Raw genomic sequence first — 20,897 nt, 5'->3', positions numbered from 1 at the left:
CGAAGAGTGCATTGCGCCCTACCCCACTCCCCCGTAAACCGAGACCATCGTGACGATGTTTGCTTTACACTGAGCTGTGATTTACATGAAATGGCTTAGGCTTGATTTTCATTATGTTAATCATTGTAAGCTTGGGAAAAGTGTGGAGAAACAAGTATTAAAAGAAAAATGAAATATAAACCCAGCTGGCACAAAAAGGGTAAAGTTTGTGCTTACTAAATGTTGAAATTTCAATTTTGATGGCAAAATTGTTACAAAATGTTTGAATGTATCTGTTTTATTTCAATTGACTATAAGTGCAAGGGAAATGTCTGAAAAATGTTTCTCAGGGTAAGTTGGATTTCGCCCTTTCCCTTGACACAGCGTGAAAACAAGCATTTTTGCGCAAACAGATTTCTACGTGCTTTACAAAAATGGACAGTGCTCCATCAATTGTAACATTCTGTCAAAACTTTTCCCTTCATTGGATAGATGAGACCGAAACCCAATATTATATGCGAAAAAATTACTCACATGTTGTATACATTTTAATTCCCAGGGCTTTTTCAAAGTGTTAACTTTTTTTGATATGCACTGTAGAAGCAAAGAAAGATCAAATAAATGACCTTATACATTTATCTTTCATCTTTTGAATATTGCAGTACTAAGAGGAGGGAGGTGGAAAAGAAGCAAAGGAAACTCCATCAGGCGGGGGACCGCGCACTAAGCAACATGAGACGGAGGGCATACGACTCCTTCCTAGTCACATCGGGGGCCAAGGAGCACGACCTCCTATCCAAGGACGAGCTCAACTTCCTCCAAGCTGCCGAGATCGGCGACCTCCCCACCGTCAAGCAGATGCTGGAGAACGACGACCTCGCGCCCAAGTTGCTCAGGTGTACGGATTACAAGGATAGAACAGCTCTGGAGGTAAAGGCCGATACATACACTGAAAAAACTCCGGTGTTGATTTAACACCAGCCCGGAGTCTACATGTGTCCACACCAGAGAAGTGTTAAACAATACCAGTTTGGTTTTGGTCTAACATGTGTTTATACAACACTAGTTAGTATTAAAACAGCATCGGTTTGATTCCAAACTGGTGTTATGTCAATACTTCTCTGGTGTGGACATAATAGATTCCGGGCTGGTGTTAAATCAACACCGGAGTTTTTGCAGTGTAAGTGTGGAGTTTTAATTTTGCTCTCTTTGTATCTGTAAATTTACTTTGAAGGGACTCAACGAAAATCGGAGTTTGTGCTCATTGGGCTCCATTTTTTCAATTTATGCTCAATTTTATAATCCTTTTTTTTACGAAGAAAGAATGTTCATCCGTAAAATTGTATCTGATTTAATTTACTTTGTACACTGTAAAAAATGATGTGCTAATTTAGAGCTTACAGTGCTTGTATAGTGACTGCACTATACGAGTGCTGATTTTCTAGTTTAAATTTGAACTAGAAAATCAGCGCGCGTAGTGCAGTCACTATACAAGCACCATAAGTGCTAAATTAGCACTTCATTTTTTACAGTGTATTATGTTTTGAATGGAAATGGAATAAAGAATTAAATTGAAATGAACAAGTAAATAAATAAATAAATAAAATAAATTAATGAAATATACAGTGCGTCCCAGAAAAAACAGAAACCTAGAATTATCTATGATTTGTGGAGCGTTGTGGCCCAGTGGATTAGTCTTCTGACTTTGAAACAGAGGGTCGTGGGTTCGAATCCCAGCCATGGCGTAATTTCCTTCAGCAAGAAACTCATCCACATGGTGCTGCACTCAACCCAGGTGAGGTGAATGGGTACCCGGCAGGAAGAAATTCCTTGAATGCTTGAGCGCCTAGGCAGCCCAGCTAAAGCCGGGGTAATAATAACAGGGCCCACTGGAGAACAGTTTTCGAAACTGAAGTGGCTACCCTGGGTAAATATGTCTATATTATTATTATTATTTATCATAACTTATACAAAAACGACAAATTGTCTATCATTGTATAGCTTAGAATCTCTTCTTTCACCTGGTATAACTTAGAAGATTCCTCATTCACGCATGTGTGGGTACAAACAATTTAAAGAAAGAATATCATAAAGACGCTTGTCCTGGGGGTATCTATATCTATTATCAAATTATTGTTCTTAATTGTGACGCAATATTTTTATTTTTTCTATTACAAAGAGAAACCATCCCACCCGACACTTCATACTTCGGGCTGAAAATTTCTATCGAATCTCCGCTATTCTGATATTTTTAATGTATTTTTTTGTGTGTGTTGGAAAACTAGCTCATAACAAGGCATATTCTATCATTCCTTTTTCTAAACATGTTGTATATTAGTAGGCCTAATTGAGTAATGACTTTATTCCTTACCCAATCTCGCTACGTGGGCGTATGACGGACGTAATTCACGAATGATATGAATATCTGATAACCATTGATCTGGTTTCTGGCACAGTGACGTCATTTGGAGAGCTATAAGACGAAAAGATGTAGATATTGGAGAAATATCAGTGAATTTTCAGCCAGAGTGGGATGTTACCCATGTAGTGAAAAATTGCCATAATTATCATAATCACCTTGCATCCGATGACCATTACCGGGCTGGTTAAAGATGCCAACACTTGAAGATGTCATTAATGTGCTCACTACAAATTATTGCGTCCACTCGGGCAATGTTTATGATGCTATAATAAAGATGATCTTTTTTTTGTATATGATTATGTATCTTTATACATGTAAAAAGAAAAATCATGTTTATGGAAAAAATATGAATATGGTTGTGTGATTATTTTTCATGATTGCTAATAAAAAGTACAAATAATTATAAGCAAGTAACCAGAGGACCGACGGCTTAAGGTCCTCTCCGTGGGACCTGGTCATGAAGATAATACCAAAGGACACTAGCGCGCCAAGTGGGAATCGAAACCGGGTCACCGGGATACGAAACCCCGCTCTACCGACTGAGCTAACACGCCTCAAATTAGGTTTAAAAAATAGAGAAAAATAAATCAAGACGGTATACACTTCCTTTCATTCTAGGTTTCAACGGAAAATGAACATCTTGAGATTGTGGAATTCCTGGTCCAGAAAGGAGGCCGAAAGCTCGACATCCAAGCCATCCAAGAATCTCTTATGTTGGCCATCAGCAAGGGGTACCTACGGATCACACAAGCCTTGTTGAACCATCCCGTCCACCAGCGAAGCAAGGATAAGTTCAGACTAGGAAGTCTTACCAACTACTACCAAAGAAAGAATAATAGCAAGTTTGAGCAGGTAATGTCGGATAGATACATGCATACGCCCTTGATTGGCCGTGCTCATTAGGCCCGGGGGGGGGGGGGTAGTTGCCCCATAAATGTTAAAACTTACTTTTGGCAATACGAAAATCATAAAAAAGAGCACAAGATCCTTATTTTCACATTAAATTGCAGCCGAATTCAATCAACACTATGTATGCTCCGTCGTTTCATTCCCTCTCCCACTTTTTTGCGTATATTCTTGACCACATTTTCATACATTCTTGCACCTTGGGTATGGCCTCTGTGAAATACTAGGTAAATTTGTAGCATGAGAATGGGTGTCTTGCACAAATAATTATTTGAAAAAGTGTTGGCAACATACTAAGTGGCGTCAGGTTATGTGGATAGAAGACAAAAAGAGTGTGCACCCAAAATCGTAATTATACAAAATGTTAAACAACACTGGACGAGTCCGAACATGCACTAAAAACACTGAGTAAAGTTTTACCAAACATTGGGTAGAAAGTGAACATGCATGTTTGCTGGGTATTTTCTTTACCCCATATCGTGCTGTTTCAACGCAACATTGCATGTTCCCATTTTACCCAATATTGAGTAAACCGTTAGAATGTGGAAATAACTCACTGAATTCCGAGGTCGGGATGAGGCTTCTTCGAAAACTCCAACCCTATCGCGGTAAAAACTGGCGATAAAACTCTGACAGAAACAGGCAAATATAATTGATATCATAACTGGGTGTTTCGTATAGCAGTAAATAAGTTACGAACGACATTTTGTTGTGGTAAATGATATACAACGAATTTTCATTGACGTTGACTTAGCTCCAAGGAAAAGAAAGAAAATTGTTAATTGGCTTCATGACAATTATACCAAGTGGTTACATTATTGTTTATAATTGTACAAATTAGGAATAGGCCAAGCAGGTGGGACAAAATGTAAAGTAGACGTAGAAAGAAAGTGGAGATCAACCAGCAGTGAAATAATCTATCATATCTATGCCTTTACCCAATGACCCCCCCCCCTCCCCCATCCAGGACGTCACTCCTCTGATGCTAGCGGCCCACTGCAACGAAATCGACATCATCAGGTTGCTTCTCAACCGCGGCGACACCATCAAGAAGCCCCACAACTCCCTCTGTCAATGCACCTACTGCAGCAACAAGAAACAGTTCGACCCGTTGAAACACTCCCTGGCTGGGTTCAACACCTACCGTGCCCTGGCCAGTCCGGCGTTCATAGCACTCACCAGCCCGGATCCCATCCTCACCGCCTTCCTGCTGAGTCAAGAACTCGCATCCAACGCCCGGATTGAGAAAGAATTCAAGGTAAGGCAAGGGCCTGGGAACGATTTTCTAAGAGAAGGTGCTGGTTTGTTTAAAAAAAAATACCAAGCAAGAGAGAGGGAGAGAGAGGGAGAAAGGTTTTCACTCCCGAATGAACGTGATATTAGTCAGAGGTAACTCTTTCAAAATGGATATGACAGTGACTCTTGTCTTTGTGTCTCTGGTCACCCCTAGCACGTCACAGGGCTATGAGTGAAGGATGTCAAGAGAAACTCTAAGAATTGTAATAACAGAAACGCCGTTTTTAGACAACAATAATGTAGGGCATTATTGAACATTTACTGATGCAAGGGTGTAGAAAAATGTTGAAAAATGGGAATGATCTTAAACGTATCATATCAAGACTAATCGAATTCCTCATAATGTGAGGTACCCACGCCCCTCCCCCCCAAAAAAATATCTTTGTTAACTATTATCTATTCTCGGAACATCAGAGAGTGTGTTCGCCCGTATATGAAACACTGTTTTTCTAATATTCAATGCTCTTTGACCAGAATGAATATCGAGACCTTGCCCGACAATGCAAGGAGTTTGCCTCGGATCTTCTCGACATGTGTCAAAATTCAGAGGAGGTACGGACCATCCTGAACAACGAGGCAACAACCCTGGACGAGTCTGAACATGGAAGAGGAAACAACTGGTTGAAATCCGAGGTCGGGGATGAGGCTTCTTCACGAGCTCCAACCCTATCCCGGCTAAAACTGGCAATAAAACTCCGACAGAAACAGGTAAATATGATAAATGGGTGTTTCATAAATATGTTGATAAGTTACGAGTGAGTTTACGAACGACTGATAAGCATTTCCTGAGGTAAAATGTTATACAACTCATTATCCTCGATAAGTCTCTCGTATATAGCTTACGAACAGCTTAACATAACACCTAGCAGGAGCAACGTACGTATCTCTTTAGAATTCATAAGGATTTAGAGAAGTTACTCTCGGGCCTTTTCTTGTTTGGTTAAAGTGGAGTCAGTGGCAGAGCTGGGATTTGAACTCAAAACCTCACAAATAATAATGGGTCCAATGCTCTAACCAGTAACCACGAGACCACACGACCCAAAAGTTTGAATGAAATTGTTTCTAAAATACCAAAGACAAGAATTCTTGAATTTGGAGCTTGAGCTGAATCATCACCAATCTGTCTACCTCATGTATTCTGTTCCAGTTGTTATCATGCTTGATGTCCACTAACTTGTTTCACTCTATACGTCTACATGGTTACGACTGATTAATATTTAACTCATTTTTTCTCGCTTTAGTTCGTAGCGCATTCTCACTGTCAGCACGAGCTAGCTACACTGTGGTATCGTAATTTTCCCAGCTGGCGATTGATGAGCTTGCCCAAGAAGGTTTTTGTCAATGTCCTGATTGTTCTCGGACTACCGTTCTTTACCCTGTGTTACTATCTGGCTCCATATAGCAAGGTAGGTGAGATCGATTCATATCAGAGGGCCTATTCGCTGTTTCGTTGCCCTAACGTTCTGGACCAAGTAACACAAACCCTAACAATTGTATGCTAATATCTAAGATTGATCATAAACAGTAGCCAATGCAATCATCAATCTTATAAATTTGCCTCACAATCAATCGCTAAGTTTTATGCTACACAGACCTGGGCTCCGATTTTCCATGTCTACAGAATTGACAATTTTAAATATTATGGTGCTTCGTTTTTGTTTCCTAGCTTGGCCAGTTCGTAAGCAGTCCGCTTGTCAAGTTCATCCTGTATTCCGCCTCCTATTTCGTCTTCCTCCTCGTCATCTTCATCGAATCCCTCTACGCCCAAACCTACACCAACTGGTACCATGACCAGAAGGAAAAGAGACTAACCTCTCTCTTGCGAGAGCGACTCAACACAACCACCAATACGTGTCTCTCAATCTTCCCCGGTTTGGAAAAAGAGGATTACATTATTCAGCTTCGTTTCTTCGAGCTCACGCCCCTAGAAATTGTTATACTGATATTCCTCATGGGTATGTGATGAATTCATTGTCATCAATAATACTACCACTTTATGATTGCATGTCTTATTCAATTCCTTTTTACATGTTTTCCCTAATAAAGTAATTTATATAATTTTCATCAAACAAGGCATAATATTCCTCTGGGGGTATGCTAAAGTAGTAATTGATGGAAGACGTAACAAAAAAACCGAAGGAAAAGACTGTGATCAGTATTTCATTTCTCTCCTTAGAGACAGGGTTTTATTGGTGCGAGATTAAAAACAAATGACTGAGGGAATTCCAGCTTTATAATTTATGTGAATAGTTTTATTGATATAATTATTATATGAACACTAAATTGATGGTAGGGTGAAATAAATAACTGAAAATATGCTGCTCATCATTACACATCTCTCCATTGCTACGGGGTTTTCGTGGCGAGATAAAAAGTAATAATGGGCTGAGCAAAATCAGCTTTGAATTAATACAAATTTACATAACCATGTCATATGAACAATGAAAATGGTTGGATGACGAAATAAAAAACAAAAAAGTAAAAGACACTGATCATTTTTTTTTACAGTTCTCTCCATTGTAACAGAGTTTTACTGATGCGAGATTAAAGCAAATGGTAGAGGGAATTCAAGCTTGAAATTCATTTTATTGATATAACAATATACTTTGAACGCCAAAACGATGGTTGGGTAACGTAATAACAAAAAAAGAGAACGGAAAATACGCTTGTCATCATTACATATCTCTCCATTGCTACAGGGTTTCTATGGGGTGAGATCAAGCAGCTATGGGCTGAGGGTCTTCGCGCTTACTTGGCATCGATATGGAACTGGATCGATATCGCCATGTTGAATCTCTACCTGGCGTCATGCACACTCAATATACTTAGTGTGACCAGGGCCCGTCGGGCCATAGATTTCTTCATGACCAATGTCAATGCGCCTTGTTTGTATAAGCACGGTGACGACTCGGTAGCACAAGCGCATTTCTATTTCTTGCAACGAGGTAATGTTTTTTTTTTCTTCAATTCATACTTTTTCTGGCCCTGTATTACAAAGAGTCGCAATTGATCCGATCAACCACAACTTTGTAAAACCAGCAACGTCAAAATAAAAAATACATTTTTATTCAAAATATGTTCTAAATAGGATGTATGTTAAATCATCAATCGTTTCCTACATCACGCATTACAAAGGACATGTCCTGTAAAAAAAAGTTGTGACATTGATGAATTTTCGTATAGTTGAGGTTAATTGGATCAATCGTAAATCTTTGTAAGACGGGGCTCTGCTCTACCATTATGTATTCAAGAAGAAATAAGAAATGAAAGTGGGATATTGGAATATGTTTTGACATAATATTCTGATATTGTATCACACTTTCCATTTCCTTTACCGTCCTTTCTCCTTTTTCATTCCCCTTTGTCACATTTGTTGATATGTTTGATGAAGTACCCAAAGCTTCCCCATACGCCAGTGATTGTATTTCATGAAGTATTTTCTAGATTTCTTCTTTTCTTCTTCTAAGATTATTTTTCCATTGATTTGCCTGGAACCCGTAACTCTTGGTTGTGATTGGTCAAGTTGACTCGTTCAAGATTTCCTGGTCTTGTTTTCATACAGTATATCAATTATCTAATAACTCTAAATGAAGTATTTCTTTTCTCATATCCCTCAAAACATAAACTCAATATATCCATCATTATCATAAAATTCATATCTTTGCAAATTTCGAGATGGGATACTCTTTTTAAACAGATATTCTTCTAACAAATAAATGAAAATGCCAGATATACATGGTGATTATGATCCATGGTCTCTATGTCCTATAAAAGTATAAATATATTTTTTTGTGTAATGTATATAATTCTATTTTGTTCTGTCAGAACGTTCAATGTGGCACAACGATGATCCCGTCTTTGTCTCAGAAGCCCTGTACGCCCTGGCCAACGTGCTCAGTTTCTCACGCCTCTCCTACATCTTACCGGTCAGCGAGTTCCTCGGTCCACTCCAGATCTCCTTGGGTCGGATGCTGGGCGACATCCTCCGCTTCGCCGTCGTCTTCATCGTCGTCTTCCTGGCGTTTTTCTGCTCCATGTTCAATCTATATTACTCTTACGAAGATTCAAAGTTCGGCAAGTACGTTATCATGGGTTGTGATCACGTGACGTATGTCAGTCACTTAGCAACTTTACTATCAACTTCACTTTTCTGCATTTCCACCAAACGTCAGTCATTTTTATAAATTGAAGAACAAATGTTAATTATCGTTGAACAGAAAAATTATAACAAATTCTGAAATGAATGAGTATTATGGTATATTCAAACGACAGCGTTACTGACATCAGACATGGTCTGGGAAGTTGCTGATATTGAGAATCCCTGATTCATTCATCAGAATTCCCAGGACAAACTTCAGCATCTCAATCAATAATCAAAAGTTTGTTGAACATCTTGACACCTCAAGAAAAGAAAATTCCTTTCAACGTGATTATCTTCCGCATCCTTATCTCTGAGAGTTGTGTATAGGCTGAATCAAAGGGCAGGCTCTGTATTTTGTTAATTCTAAAAATTGCTTAGATATAATGGTATGATATTTTCTTCATGAAAACTCTAAATATGAAAAGGTGGAAATGGGTATATCATCCCTTTGGAGGGTCGAGGAGTTACAGCGATTTTAATAAGGTATTAAGGGCATGAACGGTGAAAAAACTATTACACCACATGCATTTTATACCTAGTTCCCCTTTTTATTTTTAGAGTGCATGATTTTCACGCGTAATCTTAATTTCTCCAACTAATCATGTCACTAATCAACCATCTTCTCTCAGTTTTGGTCAGGCGTTCCTGACCCTGTTTTGGGCACTGTTTGGCCTTGGCAACCCTGCAGACCCCAGGCTCCACCACAACAGCACCAGCAACGCCACGGTGTCGATGACGGCGGGCGGTAAGGGCGGGTACCTGATCACCGAGTCGTTTGGGACCATGCTCTACATGATCTACTACGTGGTCATGGGTCTTGTCATGCTGAACATGCTGATCGCCATGATGAGCAATTCCTTTCAAGAGATCAATGTGAGTTGTTTTGTTTCAATTCATTTTATTTCTCATCTCTTGAAATTAAAAATGATATGAATTATTCACAAAAACTATAATATAAATACATGTACTTGCTTTACATGATCAAGAAGCAAGAAAAAAAAGAACAATTTAACACATCAAAAATGAAGTTAGGCGGATATGAGGGACAGAAAGAACATTGGCCTATCGAGGTCGGTCCCTCTAATTAACATGAAAAGCGAATAATAAGTGATGAATTCCCCATTAACGGAGGAGTGCGGCAGGGAGATACAATTTCACCCAAACTGTTCAACGCTGCACTGGACGAAATGAATCGTAAACTAGACTGTGAAAGTCAGGGGGTGAACATTGAAGGAGATCGTCTTCATCACCTGAGATTCGCCGATGATATCATTCTCATGGAACGCTTTTGAGCATTTCAATGACATCATGAAGAGCAATTAATGTGCGTATTTGCCTTAAGAGAAATGTCTTTAACCAATGTGTTATTACCTATGGTTCTGAAACCTGTTATGTAACAAAGAAAATATAACATAAACTAAACACAGTGTGGAACGTACAATGCTATACTGATTTCAAAACGTGACAGAAAAAACATACAATGGAATAGGAGCCAGTCTAGAATTATAGACATAATCAAACAATTAAAGCAATGAAATGGAGAGGGACTAGCCACCTTGCAAGTTCGCATGATAATAGATGGACCAAATGCATCGCAGAATGGAGACAATGGCTAGGATCACGAAATCGGGGTAGACAAAAATTGAGATGGAGTGACGAGCTCATTAAGTTCATTGGCATGAAGTGGATTGCATCAGCACAAGACAGACACCTTCGGCACCGACCTGAGGAGGCCTTGGCATGGCAGTGGGCTGATATGATAATGATGATGATGAACAATTTTTCTTGAGGGGTGTGATACCATAGGAAAAATCAATGATAAAACAAAACGTATCATGTAGGTGTGATTTGGCGGCAGGCAAGAGTAGAAGTTGGAAAAGATCATATTCATGTTGCTGATACAGAAAAAAGAATATTCAATCTTCAGGCTTTTAGCAATCAGGAGCAAATTAATTCAAATCATTCACTATGCGCATAAGGAGTAAAATTGAGAGAAAAAATAAAAGGGCGGAGAAGAAAAAGCAAGAAAGAAGAAAGAATAGGGTTTTAAAATATGATGGGGCTGCAGCTACAGGGGCAACTGCTTCTATGATATTTCATGTAGTGGAGGAAAAAGGTGAGAGAAAGCAAAAAGGGGAAGTAAAGTAAGAAAAGAGATAGAAGATGGTTGACTCGGTATTGTGCCTATTATTCAATTGATAAAAAGGTCAACATTTGGTCTCCTTTTTGGTCATCTTGTTCCCTTCTAAACACACACTGGTGTCGCCCCTGATGTGTTTAATATCATTATTACTGTTTTATTATTTGATTCTTACCATACACTCTACGTAATGTATGTAGGTCGATATTTTATTTGCTTTATCTAGCAGTCTGCTTTGTGTTTCTGTGAAAGCACCTATTGAGGATCAACTATATGTTATTATCATACATATCTAAGGACAAATAATCTTAAATTACACAATGATGATAATAATGATGTAATGATAATAACAATAATAATAGTTATAATGTACATAACAATTAATACATTGTTTTAATTGCAATTGATATTACTACGGTCCTCAGATCTTGGCATGCCCTTTCCTTCATAATCTAATTTCAGTGATAGGTAATAATAATAATAATAATTGGAATTATATACCGCTTTTTCCAGAGGATACAAAGCGCTGTTGGTTGCATAAGAAAGGTTAAGGTTCATTGTTAAATAAGTATGTTAAACTGCGAATAAGCAAAAGCCGTTTCCTTTGATGAGTTTTAAAATTCTATTTTCTTTTAATAAAACTATAGAGTGAACAAGACGTAGAATGGAAATTCGCTCGGGCTCAGCTCTGGATGTCTTACTTTGAGAAGGGCGCCACCATCCCTGTTCCTTTCAACATTATCCCATCACCTAAATCATTCTATCATCTTTACAAGTGGGTGGTAAAACAGTTGGTGAGGTGTAGACGAGGCCCTCCATCCAGGGACAGTAACCAAGTACCATTAGGAGAACGGGTAAGGACAATTAGGGGCCTCGAAACCGGCCCCTCCCCCACTTTTTTCCAAGACCATGTGTACAAGAATGTAAAAAAAGGACCATCTAACTGCGATTTTTTTGCATGGTTAGCCCCCCCCCAACACTTTCACAACACCTGAGGACAAGAGCCCATATTGATGGTTGATTACACTCTGAATTTAAAAGATTGAACATAATTCCAGATCGGCTGTGACCAGAAGAATATTTGATTTATTATCAATCTTAAGGACAAACCTTACATTTGAATTCCAATCTTTTAGCTTTATGTTTAAATCTATACAGAAGCTTCAAATCTAAATCCAAAATTTGGCTGGTCACTCACTTTTCACAGCCAATCTGGATTGATTTTAAATCCTTGGAATGTAGTGTGTACCTTTTTGTCATTCATGTCATTTCTGAATATTTTTCTTTCTACGAGCCTATGCCACGTATTGATAGTCGTTTACATTTTGGCCAGTTATGACATTTCTGAATAATCATCTTTCGCCAAGCCCATGTCACATATTGATGGTTGATTACCTTTTTGGCCAGTCATGACATTTCTGAATAATATCTTTTGATTTTAAAGGGATTTTGAGCGTTTATGAATTCACATAATTTTTTTGTGCACTATAGAAAAGATATACAATGTATGACAATTTATATGACAAAAGTTATAACATTCACCAGAAAGAATACCGATTCTGACATATCTCTGAGAAAAGCTAAAATATCGAGAATCCGTGACTAGAGTTTTGGTGAGTTTTATAACAATCTGACAATTGCTAAACAGCAATATCTATCACAATTTTTCTAACAATTTTTACTTACTCAATTTGTTTCATTTGTGTATCATCACAGAGAAATGGTGTTTTCAATATCTTGAATAGACTAGAACTACGGCGAGATGAAAGCACACACGAGGTAAGAGATTTGTTAAAGAACTATTGTCATGACTAAAATATACAATAGTTATATATCTGATAAATAGGAATAAACAACAATCATATGCTTGGATTGCGTAAACTTGCAATTTTGTGAGTTTCATTTGCAATAAAGTATGCAATATATTCACTATTATTTTTAAATGCAATTAAAACTAAATCCAAATTCAGTTCAATCTTATTTGTTTCTTCAAATATTAGACTATATGTTATTGACATTGACATAAAATCAGATTGTTATAAGAATATAAAACAATAGTTACAAGTAAAACAGATAGATAAAAAGATCAATTTGAAGTAAGCAGAGCATTTGAAGTGATAAAGGCATGCATATGTTTTAATCAAACACGTCAGTGAATATAAAAGTGGACTGATAATCTCATATATACATTTAAGAACTGCCGAATACCTGTCATGTTTTCTTCTTTGTTGTAATGGAATGCTTAGTTGATTTTTGAAAATGTTTAATTCTAACATTAAAGCTAAAATTGTTTTATCTTATTTACAGAGTATTACCAAAGGCATAATCAAAAGATATCTCTTCAAATTACAGAGGGATAAAGAAAATGATGAAGTGAATGAAGGTACATTTCAATTTCTTGTTTCCCTTTAGTTAAAGACAGACCAATATTTATGAAAGTGTGAAACTGTGATTCAGGAATAAAACAGCTAGAATAAAGGGGGTGCCCATGAGCATTGCATATCTATGTGGGTGTGACGTTACAAAGAGGAGGGGGAGGTGGCAGCCCAGTAATTCTTTCTAAGTATTCAAAATGAGAGAGAAAGGAGGGAAAAGGAAAAGTCACTCATCATCATTACGCATCTCTCCATTGCAACAGGGTTTTTGTGCAAGACGAAATGAAGGATTGTTGTAGAGGTCTTGGTTTTGTCACCCCAATTGTTCAAATCGAGAACAAAATGACATCCCCTCCTATTACGTCTAGGTAGCATTCCCAGGTCATAGACAGAGCTGGGACCTTTTCCATACTGCACACTATAAGCTCCACTTTGGTTGTGGAATACTTTATTGTTATCTTATTCAATATTCAGAACAAAGAAAATGGAAACAATTTTTTTAATGTGTAATTCTTCATATTTCATTGTAAGTTTAAACTTTTGTCCTCAATTATTAGATTGATCAGAATCACCTGTGCAGTGTACATATGGTAACATGCTACAAGGTTTAAAGCAAAGCACATTTCACTTCGTACCTACTTTTGAAAATACAGCATATTTGATCAGTAACTTGCAGACAGTGTGGGAACGTCATTGTTTGTAAATTAAGTTTTTGCTATTCTTTGAGAATTACTAAAAACTCTGATCAAGTGATAGGAAACACAGTTACATAATACAAATCATTATCATGGGAGAGGGTCAGAAAAAGTGGGGCTGGTCTTGAATGGGCTGTAATTGATATTGTAATGATATTCTCATTAATATTTATCCCTTATAGGAGAACTGGATGAAATCAAGAATGACATATCAAGTCTTCGATTTGAGCTCATGGAGCAGCTACGGGCCCCGAAGACGCCCAGTGCGCCACTAGCTCCCTCCAGTGCTCCAGCATTTACCTTCTCATTTCCGAGTGCGACGACTGGTTCATCGTCCACAAAAGGTACAGACATTAGCCATGAGCTTAATGCTCTCAAGGCAAAGGTGACAGAACTGACTAAACACATAGAGACCCTTACCAATGCCACATTATCACAGCAAGTAGTTGCTTACAACAGTAGTACCAGAGGTAGTCATGATAGGATAGGCCATACAGATCTTGGTACGCGTTGTGGCAGCGCAAATAGCTTGAGGACATTGGATAGCGATTGCAGTAGGTTTGAGTACGACCTCCAAGGCAGACGGAACTCATCTCCAAGAGTGTTAGATATTGGGGACATCCCGTTGAGCTATGATGACAGTGAGCGTCAGCAGGATGTGATTGTCAGACGTCGGAATCGATCAGGACGAAGAACAAGTGCCGATAGTGGTGACACACGGCGCGAATCGTTGCAAAGGGCGTACGATGTGACCGACATTGTTGGGTATGGAGATCATGACAAGCAACATAACAATAACAACCCAAGACAAGGTTATGGTGGCAGAGGGGTAGGTCACACAAGCGACAATAGACGACAATCAAAACCAGCACAGAGTGGCAGGAGTGGGATGTCACATGAACCTGATAAAAGAAGCATATCCAGGACACTAAGCCGTGGTAGCATCCATGTAGGTTTCGACCTTGAGACACGCCATGACCCCATCTTGCGCGTTGTTGATGAAGACGCGACAAGGATGGACTTTGAACCTGACATGTCTTCATCCCACAATGTGATCCACACAGCACCTGACATGTCAGGGGGCAGCCAATCAAGGGACTTTGAGAGCAGCAAAGAGGTTGGTGTATCTTATGACTTTGATGAACACCATGCTGATGGAGGATTAAGAAGTGGTGTGAGGAATGGAAACACAAGGGCTCGTTACACACAAGAACAAGACACCCTCGGTGTGCCAACAGGACATTATAACATTGCATTCTCTTTAGATGCCTGAAACAAGAATTCTACTTAGCTAACACTGACTTTTAAGCCCTGTATCGATTCCACGGAACTGCTCATTTCATAGTTATCTGGCTTGAAGTGTGGTGACATAGTGGTTCCTTTGCACAACTCCTAGATCAAGGGTTTAGGAAGCTAGTCTATTAAAGCTGGGGTTATTTCATCGACCAACTCCACAACCCTTACGATACATGGCAATATTGATAAAGCAAATTGCCTCTGTCTGCAGGAATGACAAATTTTAGTATGTCAGTTTTTTGTACTCCAGATGATTTTATTTTTTATTACAGGCTGAAAATGAAATGGAATTTGTAAACAATATTGTTTATTATTGTAAGGCCAAGGAAATGGAAGTGACATTCTTAAGACAGTAATGTACTGCACAATTTACCCTGGTCACATTTGTTCTACGGCGGCCGTACGGCTAGTAAAAAACAGCCGTTTTAACATTTTTGTACCAGCTAAATATAGGTGGGTTTAATAAAAATGAATAAAACGGCTGTTTTCGACTCGCCGTACGGCCGCCGTAGATCAAATGTGACCATGGTATTACCTTGTAAGCTAGAACGTTATAAGGTGGGCATCAGAAATTTCAAGTCCGAAAGGAGAATCATGATTATGCGGCTCACCTTGATTTATAAGATAAATAACATTATTTTGGAATACATATTTATGACCAAAGATTATTATACTATAGTAGTCCAGGAATTACATATTCAATAGCTTGTCTATAGCCAATACAAAACAATGGGCTACGCATGCAGAACATATATGCACATTGGCTTTGTGATCACTTATGTTGAAAGTTGTATCTTATAAGCGGATCTTGCAATGGTATACATAATAAAAAAAAGGGTTTTTTTATTCTTGAAAATGATTTTTCAGAAATCATATTCACTGATATGGGTAAGAATAACTTCTATAATAAGCGGCTTGATTTATAACAATTCAAGATTGCATCTCTGGATTTGACAGCATGATGTTTCTTTTAGATGAGCCAGTAATATTTTTCATTTATATGTTGTTACATCAAGATTAAAAGATGTCATATTAATTACGCAAACAAGGTAACATCAATGTCTATGGTGGGAGAATCACTAAAAAGCATATAAATGGCTTATTGTCCATTCTACACCTATAAAAGATTTAGGCCAATATGGTCTATATAAATACTGTACACTATTTGTTAAAGTCTGGCTAATAGGTTTAAAAATTGCCAATCTATGGCAATTTCAACTTGAGTTGAATTATATTACCCTGAAGGTCAGAGCATTTAATTTTTTGGTGGGCAATAATTTACCAAAGTTAATTAGAGTAAATGGACTTCCTCTGGAATTTTTTTAAATCTAGAAATAGTAGGGGCTATGTGCAATTTGAATAAGAAACAAATCATTGATTTGTGGTATTGCGGTATTTTACATATAAAAATGAATATGTGCAATATCATGTTAGTAATATAATCCCTCAATCAATGAAGTGATATCATTCTTTGACAATTTCATAAATATGGCACAAAGCTTTTAACAATGTGATCAAGCATACTGATCCATATGTATACAAAGGGTTATGTAAATCAAAATACATAGATATTTTTTCCTTTTGATTGCACATTGAATTATTACATTTGATAATTATTTTTCTGCATGAAAGAAATATATGTATGTTCACAGCTGAACCAAATTAGACAAGAATAATATATAACATTATGTAGTATTTTTTATCAGAGACTGACTGAACCTAAAGATTGTTTATGGCAGGTGTTATTAAAAGCTATCTGTAAACTACATAAAATAGTGGCAGCACTCTGGGGTGGGACCGTGGGAGATGGGGGAATCGGTGAAAATGCCTATTTTAGAACCACCATCACCCCCCCAGTTGTCCCCACCCTAAAATGTTGAAAACTGAAAAAATAAGGAGAGTGAATGGTAAGCAGGCCTAAATATCATATATGCAGCCTGTTCAGACCATGAAGTGCTCTAAAGCCACTTTCAATTCTTTATCTAACTCATTTGCTGTAAGCCACCCTCACACATAAATGATTTTAAAAAGGTTTCAATTGGGGGGGGGGGGATACTGCTAATGCACTGCACATCGGCAATCACATAGCCTCTTTCCATTTGATATTGCTTGGAAGACATTTGGCTGATAGTTTGAAAGTCATCTTTCAGATGTGTGAAGTCCTTTTTATCTCAAACTAGCCCCTTGGGCTTTGATTACCACCTGACATATCACCAAAATAAGCATGTTATTTTTACTCTACGAGAGGTTGTCAGCTTTCTACCTGGTTTCCACTGATAATTCTCTAATTTTGTGAATTCTGTTTAGTGTGTCACAATGCCATGGTTCCCAGCTTTTCAAGAAAACTAAATTCCCTGATTTTTCCCTATTGAAGTTTGAAAATTCAGATAATTATTTAAACCAATTCCCAGTTTCGCCTGTTTTCTAAGTTGTTGAAGTGAATTACATGTATTTTTCATTATACAAAAAATAATGTAAAACTAATTAGTACTATCACACAGGGATGTTATGGCCTCCCTTCTCCCCTTACAGCCATCTACCATAACCATAATAACCAGTCATTCAATGGATGTTGTTAAAGGCATGGTCACACCGCCCGAGCGTTGTTGGAGCGGAGAGAAAAAAATCATCACCGCTCGCTACCATTCACCATTTTCGATTTCAATTGTTTTTTTATATTTTCGATTTTTTTGCAATTTTTTCCCACAATTTTGAAAGCGAAATTCGACCCTCTTTCCCCACCGCTCCACGACCGCTCCAACAACGCTCTGGCGGTGTGACCAGGCCTTTAGATATGCAACAAAATATAACAGAGCCTGACTAACTGCCATGCTACCGTGCTTTCAACTTTTGAGCCAATCAAAATTCCCTGATTTTTTTCCCCTCATTTGAGGCATTTTTCCCTGATTTTAGGTATTTTTCATCAAATTCCCTGATTTTTCCCTGACGTGAAAAAGTAAAATAATATTCCCTGATGGGTTGGGAACCCTGAAATGCAAATGTTAAGCCCAAAACATTTGTGCTTGGCTCTTACACACATGAAGGTAGCTTGTCCTAGGCAGTCTTCAACAAAAATCTCATTGTAAACACCTAAAATAAATGACTGGACCATTTCTAAGATGATTAATAAATTCTGACTTATTAAACACTCTGGAAGTCAAGAGAAGTGAGGATTGACTTTGAATTTTTTTACTAGAAAAAGGAAGAGTGATTAAGAGAGGGAGAGAGCTGGGGGGGGGGGGCAGGGGAAGAGAGTAGGGAGAGAGAACCAACTATTCTGAAATCAGAATTGAATCATATAACCACTGTTCCTTTTTTTTCCCATTATCGGTCCATCTATAAATCAAGGCCAACTTTTTACTCACAATGACAAATCAATTAATCAATCATCGAGAAAACATATAACCTTCAGTTAACTTTCGTACTTTATTAAAACTTCAAACAATAATAAAATGTCCTCCAAAACATGTGGTTACCCTCATTCATGTCAAGTAAAAATGCATCTCTGTATCATAAATATTGTCATACCACTATCACTGCCAATTACGATAATATTGTAACACGAAACGAACATTAATGATATAAATTTATTGAATCACTTTATTTCAAACAGTATACTCCAAGCCAACAAAACATAAATAGTGGACAATTACAGACAAGCCAATTTCATGCAAGCATATGTTTGTATCATATCATAGGTCACATAATTTTTTTAAATCAAAGTTGGATTGAAGTATTGTTGCTCCACTTAGCTCAGTATTACCACTGCATTGAAATCAAATATTAAAAGCATAGTAGACTTTTACTTCAAAAATACTTTAAACAATTTAAATAGAAGCAACATGTTCTAAGAATACTTTTAGTGCCCAATATATGAGTTGATAATGGGAGTGTAGATGAAGGAAAATTAACCTTGAACTTTTTTTACAGAAACTGAAAATATTAAGACCAAAAGGAAAAATTTAACAGAAAATCAAGAAATGTGAGTAAAGTTATGAAATGAATATTATCATATTAAACAGTGTTAAATAGGAGGGGGGAAATCATATGGAATGGACTCGTGCTTGGGTGAATACGATATATAAATTCAATAGAGTGCAAAACTGAATTTGCAAGAGCGTAAACCCCACTGGAATATGCCATTCTTTAGTGAGTAAAGAGATAAACATTGATTAGACATCACTATCATTAACTCACCCAGATACATTGTGGGTTCTTTGTAAATAGCCAAAATAGTAATGTGGTTTTGTGATGTGCATTGGTTGGTTAGGCTTGAAAAGGAGAAATATTGATGTTATTAAAATTGCTTGAACACTGTGGAAGCATCATGGTCAGGAGGTCTGGGTCCAGAAACACAAAGATTGTGATTAATCGTATGTTTGATTTTCACGATTGATTGTAAATCGTAACCAATGTAATAAATCATGAAAAAAAAATTGATTGCTACGCTTTTTGTGCGATTCGGGCCCGAAAACAACAAGACACCAAGATTGGGGAAGGCTAATGATGACACTAATCTTGTTGAACACTTGGCTGAAAGGATGTGCATATAATCTTACATAATTATCCTTAATCACTACTTTCCTGAAGTAATTGTGCTTTGCATTTCCGTTTTGATTTGTGATTTTAGCTTCATAGAAACAATTGAACACATTCTGAGTCTAATCAACAAAAAGTAATCTATTATTGCATTTTGAAATAATTGAGCATTACACATATTCAGAAAAAAACAATGAAGACACATAAAGAAACTAAGACCTACTTTTGCAAATAAATGCAAGAATCCAAATCAATTTACTAGCCTGAGTTTATTCAACTTTATACTGTCCAAACTTTCATTGAGCTTCAAAAATCTTAATTCTCATTCAATGCAAAAATCTGTTATCATAAATAACATTTTTGTAAACAATAGTTATTCACACTTGTACTTTGTGAAGGCCCATTTTTAGATAAAAACAAATATGTATTCCCTTCAAAAAGAGAATAAAAAATCAAATCATTAAACTTCATTCACCTATATCATATGTCAATTCTAATTTCCTTTAAAAATTTGCACAAAATAATCATGTATTATCAACCTATAAATATATTAGAAATACAATAAACTAAAGACACATATACACAAAACAAATAAGAGACAGTATGTATAAGTGTTACATTTTTTGAAAAGCTGACAAAAACCACATTTCAAAATATGAAGATTTTTCAGTATTGTTAGATGCTCTCACGCCTTCCCTATTTGATGACACCAAAAAGGCTATGTTTCCATACCTGAGCAAACAATAAGTGTAGAATAACACATTGATAAAGTGGACTATTAGAATTGAAGATAAAGCTATCTAGATTTTGCAGATTTCCTACATCATAAATGTGCTCATACATGACATCATTTGAATACCTCAAGCTCACTCAGCCTAAAGAAGGATTGCGATAAAATTGTTCCTATACAACCAGTTTTTAGTGACTTTGCACAAAATTATAATGCAAGTTGAATGATGCATTCTCTTTATCATAATTACAATTTTTACCTGAACTCAGATACTAATATTGGTGTATGTCCTAACAGACAAAAAAATGAATAAAGTAAATGGAAACGTAACGAAGAAATATTCACTTAGCCTCAACTGTATATATGAACTGAAAACTG

At 37.2% G+C, this 20,897-nt stretch overlaps 1 protein-coding gene across 1 annotated transcript; it reads left to right on the top strand.

Annotated features, from left to right (window-relative positions):
• Nucleotides 1-646: 646 nt before the first annotated feature.
• On the top strand, nucleotides 647-15,615 carry LOC121416199 (short transient receptor potential channel 3-like). Its single transcript, XM_041609695.1, has 13 exons — nucleotides 647-909; nucleotides 3,020-3,253; nucleotides 4,275-4,565; nucleotides 5,078-5,311; nucleotides 5,845-6,009; nucleotides 6,270-6,558; nucleotides 7,303-7,548; nucleotides 8,429-8,681; nucleotides 9,374-9,617; nucleotides 11,532-11,738; nucleotides 12,601-12,663; nucleotides 13,192-13,267; nucleotides 14,137-15,615. The coding sequence occupies exons 1-13, from the start codon at nucleotides 712-714 to the stop codon at nucleotides 15,225-15,227; spliced, it is 3,591 nt and encodes a 1,196-aa protein (XP_041465629.1). The 5' UTR covers nucleotides 647-711; the 3' UTR covers nucleotides 15,228-15,615.
• The last annotated feature ends 5,282 nt before the right edge of the window (nucleotides 15,616-20,897 follow it).

Source organism: Lytechinus variegatus, chromosome 1, assembly GCF_018143015.1.
Source record: "Lytechinus variegatus isolate NC3 chromosome 1, Lvar_3.0, whole genome shotgun sequence".
NCBI lineage: Eukaryota > Metazoa > Echinodermata > Echinoidea > Temnopleuroida > Toxopneustidae > Lytechinus > Lytechinus variegatus.
Note: the sequence above shows the minus strand (reverse complement) of the source record. Positions and strands in the feature narration are given on the sequence as shown.